The 6838-nt window shown below is 34.6% G+C and overlaps 1 protein-coding gene across 1 annotated transcript; it reads right to left on the bottom strand.

Moving 5' to 3' along the window:
• Positions 1 to 2424: 2424 nt before the first annotated feature.
• Positions 2425 to 3488, bottom strand: LOC132043925 (mavicyanin-like). The gene is made up of 2 exons (XM_059434390.1): positions 3321 to 3488; positions 2425 to 3010 (listed from the first exon to the last, which is right to left on the bottom strand). The coding sequence occupies exons 1-2, from the start codon at positions 3466 to 3468 to the stop codon at positions 2607 to 2609; spliced, it is 552 nt and encodes a 183-aa protein (XP_059290373.1). The 5' UTR covers positions 3469 to 3488; the 3' UTR covers positions 2425 to 2606.
• Positions 3489 to 6838: the final 3350 nt, after the last annotated feature.

The following is a 6838-nucleotide window of genomic DNA, read 5'->3' on the forward strand; positions in this document are numbered from 1 at the left end:
GATATAAACGTCAGAGGGGCTAATTTTATTTTATTTTTCATGCATTTGTTCTGGCTCTGTATTTATTTTCCTCTGATGCATCTTTTTCCTTTTCAAAAAAAATAAATAAATAAATAAATACATGTGGACCGGAGTGATTAATAAGAAACTATTGATTCCTTTTGGTGTAGCTAATATTATTTCTACTATTGTGTTTTCCTAACGTAACAATCTGGCCTTTAATACAGCACAATTGTAATTAAAATTGTGATCCGAAGCTTTGGATAAGTTTGTATAATTATTTGGGACTTGTTTTGATAGTCGAGGTTGGACCCAAGGGCTCGGGATTTCAACACATATTGAACTATCTTGATATTGATAATTTTCTGTTGGCGTCTGATGAATCGTGATTGTGAAAGAAGACACCGCGATCGCGAAATGTAGTTGGAGGATTGACTGGTCAAGGAGGTTTTGTTATCCGCAGCCTACCATGACAAACGCGAGAGTCAAACTTGTTGACTCAGCACGAAGGCGTGGACGAGGACGCAACCACGAAGAGGAAGCACGAAATGACCAACTGGTCAACTTTTGTACGTGAACGGGAGGCCCTAGCTGCGATTGGGAAGAGTCTAGATTTCGAGATCTATCACATAATTTTGGGGTTTGGAGACTTTGAACAAGTCATAATATCCATTTGAAACTTGTTTGAGGGTTTAAGTTGGGATCAAAGGAGTTCGGGTGAGTTTCAAGTGCTAAAACTTTCTTGGTGTTGCACCAGATTTTATTTTTTTTCTTGTGCAGTTGCAGACCATTCCGACCGCAAGGGTGGAGGTCGTTGTCGTGTTAGGTTAGGGAGGCAGCTTGCTTCTCGGTCGCTCAAGTGGCTCGACGATCGCATAGGGATTCACTGGATTGCAATTCACTATCATGAAGGTCCCAACCGTGAAGAGGAACAACCAGGCAGTATAAAAGCTAGCAGATCGAATTTTATGTTATTTTAACAATATTGAATGTTGGAGACTCGGTTATGAGGCGATTCAAAGGTGGATTTTCATCACAAATCATTAGTAAGTATTTCCAACTTGAATTTAAGCTATTTCCTCGATTACCTGTTGATTTTTAACGCCAAGATTTGTAGATTAAAATTTGAAATTGGGAAATCTTTATCCTAGATTAAGAGAGTAATTTTATAAATTGAAGGTTGAATTGATATCGGATATTAAATTCATTGTGGATTTAAACTCTTGGTAGTATGAGTAACCGGGAAATATAGTGATTTTACAATTTTGACCTTGAGGCTCAGGTTTGAGTTTTTTTATTACCCATTGATCCGAATTCCTTCAATATTGTAATATGGGTGTCGTTGGACTACTCGTTTAACCCCTAAACTATACTTTTGGATAGATTGAGAGCATTCAGAGGAGAAAATTAAATTATGTTTCTTTTATTTTTCTAACATCCCCCATGTAAACTCCTGAAAAATATTATTTACTGTGTCTCAATTTATGTGGCACGCTTTACTTTTGAGTCCGTCCCAAAAAGAATGTTACATTTCTATAATGTAAACAACTTAACTTTAAATTACTCTTTTACCCTTAATGGAATTATTTATAGACACAAAAATGTCTATGGTTTGTTATAGACCTCATATTTCAAAAGTCTTTAGCTTTGTTTCTTTCTTAAAGTTTGTGCCTAGTCAAACGGTGTCATAAAAATTGAAACAAAGGAAGTAATTTATTTTCTAGGTTACCCCGCAGATTTATTTTCTATATTTCCATTTTCAGTTTTTCTCAGAAATTTGTTTCGCGGTAAACAATCACCTATGAAGCGATTTCTCACGGAGCTTATTTAAAAATGAGAATTAGTGGATTCTTATTAGTTTCACTCTACATTGCAAATCAGTCCTACCCAATTCTAACTTCAAGTAAGGGCAAAATGCACATGTTTATTGCAGTAATGGGATGATTGGCGAAGAAAAAGGGCTTTTGGCTTTACATTTAGTTTGATGGGTTTATGTTTTACCGAGTGATGGTGTAAATTGTTTTTACACAATCAAATTTTTTGTCTTGAAATGCGGACTTCAAAAATAAAATATTTTTGAGAGAGTTTATTCATGAACTATGCGAGCCCATGTAATGGGGTCCATTCTCAAAGAAATTTAAGTAGCTAAAATAAATTTCTATGATGATCATCAATTAGTTAGCTACCATAGGTTAAACTGCACCGATGATGTAAGTAAATCCTTGCACTACCATTGTATAACTTAAATCCTAATTTGATATAGTAATTAAGTGCTATGAAGTCGAATTATTTTTTCTAATTTAATTGTCTTAAATTTAAAAAATATACGGCCATTCTTCTTTAAACGGCTAACAAGTAAAATTATATCACATAAACTAAAACGGAGAGAGAGTAATTGAATTTAACAGCAATAAATCATAATCCAAAATTGTCTACTATTAAATGACTAACTAGATAGCAATAAATGGTGGAAAACTCACTTACAAAATAATACTATTAATTCACTACTTAGATAACAATAAATGGTGGAAAACTCACAAAATAATACTATTAAATGACGACTACCTAGAACTCTTCCAAATGCAAAACAAACATCAATTTAATGTCTAAACCATGCTTAGAAGCATAGAGCTAGCAAGAAACAATGGCAATAACATGCTCATTGGTAACCACTTGGATGAATAAGCATTGCTTCTAGTAGGAGTGATACCCGCAGAACCAGGAAAATAAGAAAAACCCTTAGGAGCAGGAGGAGGAATTGTACTTTCCGGAGGATTATTAGTATTAGTACCCCCGGGAGTCGCTGGCATAGCGATTTTGAAGTGAAATTTGAGTCCAGAAGCACAATGACCAGGAATGTCACACAAAAAGTAGTATTCGCCCGGAGTCATGAGGGTGAGTGAGTCGCTGCCGGTGTAGAAGCTGGCAACTGGATCATGATCAGTGCAGGAGTCGAAGCTGGTCTTGTTCACTTGCCTCACGTTGTGCAGTTGTGGGTTGTAATTGAAAACTGCATGTTACACAAAGTATGTGTAAGTTAAGTTCTGAGGCGGAGTAATCTCAAATTAATTTAAAATAATTATTGAGTTTATTAAATATCTATAGATACTAAGGAATTTTTAATGCAGTATTAAAAACGAAAAGAGAGGCAATTTAACACTAGAAAATAAAACTGAAATTAGTTAGGAACTTCATAGCTAATTCGTTGCTAAATAATTCTTAGGTAGCAGAATTTTTTGATAACCTATCGCTAGTCCGTCACTAAATAGGATTAGCGACGAATTTTGTTGTTTAGCTACAAAAGTAGTGAAAGATCTTACCAAGGACATCACCGAGTTGAAAATTCTTGGAAGAAGCCCATTGTTCATAGTTATAGTTGAAAGTCCATCCAACAGAATCACCAACTTGATACACAACAGCCATGGTGGATCCCAAGGTAGCCATCACCACCACCAATAACACCATCATTGTTTTTCTGAAGAAAGCCATATATAAATAAATTTTAAATATATGCCAATGTTAATAATACTAACGATTTGAATGAATGAGCTCTGAGGTTCCGAACTGAGGCTTTTAAAGGCGTAGTTAATGGTCTCCTTGCCTTGCTAGGACTGGAATTAACGTAACAGGCATACTGTTTTTGGAAATTTATTTTCCAAATATAGTTTTGAAGTTCCAATGAAACTAAGGTAACTGAAAGTACCATATATTGTTTTGAAGTCCCATGAAACTTACCAATATACAAAATATATTGCCAATAAAAAAGAGACAAGAATCTCTAACAAGTATTTACCATGTATAATTTTGATGTTCCAATGAAACTAAGGTATACTAAATATATTGCCAATAAAAAAGAGACAAGAATCTCTAACAAGTACTTACCATATTATTTTTTACATTTACGGAGTGAATCATATATGGTACGTGCCCGTGTTAAGGTTTTTCTTTATACGTCAAAAGTCTCAATAAGTTAAGAATTTTTTTTAAATTATCGCCGTTGATGAAAACAATTTCAAGGGTTAAAATACCCAAGTGCCCTAATACGCAATTTTTATGAAAGAATTATCGGAAAAAAACTCGATTAATTTTATGAGGAAAAAAGTAAGATTATAACTCAGTGTTTCTTTGGATGAAAGAAGGTAACTAAACCTTTGGTAAGCCTTTAGTTTGGACAATTTCCCATTATGTTCATCGATCTCCATGAGAAAAATTATGTCATGATGTAGATCTTTCTTTTCCTTACTATATTTTTCCGTGGTGCTTAAGTAATTATTACTTTAATTCCACTACATTAATTTCCATAAATTGAGAAATATATTTCAAAATAACATAATCTGTTTCTATATGATTTTCGGGCGCTTATTTAATTGGGAAAAAACAAAATTAGCCGCCCATTACAAATTCATCACACCTGGTTAAACCATAAACTTTTTTGAGATAATTTCAATAATGTACATTCCAACATAAAATATTACATCCACGTAGCTTTATTTTTAATATAATTAGCATAGCCAACCTTTTTTTTTTTTTGTAATAGTGTTTATACACACGATATGCAACATTATACACCTATTGTAGACATGTATCAACCTTGTATAAAAGTGTATAATAATGTATAAAAGGGTCATTTTTCGGGTAATATTAAAAATAAGGGCCATTTTGGGTAAATATTTTCTCCAAATAGACAGAGTGTTATTTATAAATTAAGTAATATACAATCCTACCTAAAATATTACATCCACGTAGCCATATTTTTAATTTACATCCGCATAGCCAACTTTTTGCAGGAGTGTTTATACACACGATATACAATATTATACAACATTATACACTTATTGTAAACATTATATACTCTTCTTCTGCCCACATTCGAATGTATACTAAGGAGCTTCTAAGATAAAGGATTAATGACACAGCCCGGAAACTAATATAATGAATGAATAAATAAATAAATAAATAAATAGGGTGTCCCACGAATGAACGTGTGGGCTCACAAATCAGCAGCAATAGCAAGTCCTTCCTAAGCGTCTGGAGTATCAAGAACCTGCTCTTCTCCGTTATCTAACATACCATCAAAAACAACAATGGTATGCCTGAGTACTTCGTACTCAGTGAGTGCCTCGGGGACAACAAGTAATATGAAAATAGAGTACAATAATACGTAAAGAAGTCAGTTCTGAAAAGATAGTATAAAAACAGTTATTCCACTTTGTGATTCTTAATATCATTTGTTAAACAATTTACAAAGCCATTTCAAAATCCCAGTTTCAATTATGCTTTAAATCAATCAGGCATAAATACCAGTTCTATAATAAAGATGGATACCACAATTGCCTATATAGGCCCAACTCAATATCAACAACACTACGCAATACACCGGAATATGGATTCATGGTGGCTACTCTTCCTCCCGAATAGCAAGGCAATTAATACACCCCAGGTAGCGAACCCGGAAGTGGCCACTCTTCCCCCCGAATGGCAAGACAATTAATACACTAGGATCCATAGTGGCTACTCTTCCTCGAATAGCAAGGCCAAACACAACAACAAAGTTCATAGCATAGAAGCCGATTCACAATTTATCTCAAAGTAATCACACCATCAAATAATATTAAACTTCATTATGCCATTACGAAAATCCATAATTGCATAGATAATCTTGAAATTGTTTCCACTTCTTTAAACAAGATTCCTTTGTCTTACTTTCTTTGTAAAGTCATCAATACCAACAATTAACCATCATCATTGATCATCTGTTATAGAAGAAAACGATTATGATTTCATATACAATCAAGGTTTAATGTGGGCTTGCCCCCTCACGCACACCAACCACAAGAAAAGACATGAATTAGGAAGCATGAGAAGTTCACCTTTTTATTCAATAAAGAACCTTTGAGAAGAAAACATATATCCATGATAAGGTTTTTAAAAGAGAGACATACCTTAGTATGTTAAACAAAGTTTAACAATTCACTTTTCTAGTGAAGAACACCTAAACCATAGCTTGAATCACTTTAGAAGAATTATGTTGCAAACCCTATGTTTTAGTCACAAGAATCATGTTAAGAATCATGGGTTTGATGTTAGGATTGATAATCAATGATTAAGATGTTCTTACCTTAGTGTTGAAGCCCTAGAGAGATATTTTCGTCCTTAGGGTTTTTGAGAGTGAAAAGAATGGAAGAAAAACTAAAATTTTGCAACTTATATAATTTCAGCCTATCAGGCACAATCGACGGTACAAAAGATGGAGCGTCGATCTGCTCCGTCGAATGGTCTTTGTGCTAGGTCAATTCGATGGTACAAAAGACGGAGCGTCGATCTGCTCCGTCAAAGTCATGAAATTTCCAGTGAGCAACTTTCTCTTCCTTACTTTCTACGGTGCAAAGGATGGAGCGTCGAACAGATCGACGGTACAAAGGACGACCGTCGAACCTCCTTTTCGTGAAACTGCAGTGAATTTTCTTTTTGACCATCTCCTCTTGGGTCTTTAGCCTAAAGTCACGCACGTAACCCAACACATAAGGTTCCAAAGGACTCATACAATGCTTTCACACTCTATACAGATTTACGGGATGTTACATTATCCGCCCCTTAAGATTCATTCGTCCTCGAATGAGAATAATAGTTTAGAAAAGAATTCACTAAACCACAAGTTGCTTCGAACAGACAAAACGATTCATCCATGAGTAATTTAAAACGCTAACTCATACCTACCATAGGGAACAAGTGAGGATATCTCTTCTTCATGTCCTCCTCTGCTTCCCAAGTAGCTTCCTCAATATTATGGTTTCACCATAAAACTTTAACCGATGCAACATCCTTTGTTCTCAACCTT

Source organism: Lycium ferocissimum, unplaced genomic scaffold (genome assembly GCF_029784015.1).
Source record: "Lycium ferocissimum isolate CSIRO_LF1 unplaced genomic scaffold, AGI_CSIRO_Lferr_CH_V1 ctg3060, whole genome shotgun sequence".
Classification (NCBI taxonomy): Eukaryota; Viridiplantae; Streptophyta; class Magnoliopsida; order Solanales; family Solanaceae; genus Lycium; species Lycium ferocissimum.

Coding starts and splice junctions, on each gene's coding strand:
- LOC132043925 (XM_059434390.1), bottom strand. CDS start 3,468: ATGATGGTGTTATTGGTGGTGGTGATGGCTACCTTGGGATCCACCATG. Junction 3,011..3,320: donor TCAACTCGGTGATGTCCTTG/GTAAGATCTTTC, acceptor TGTAACATGCAG/TTTTCAATTACAACCCACAA.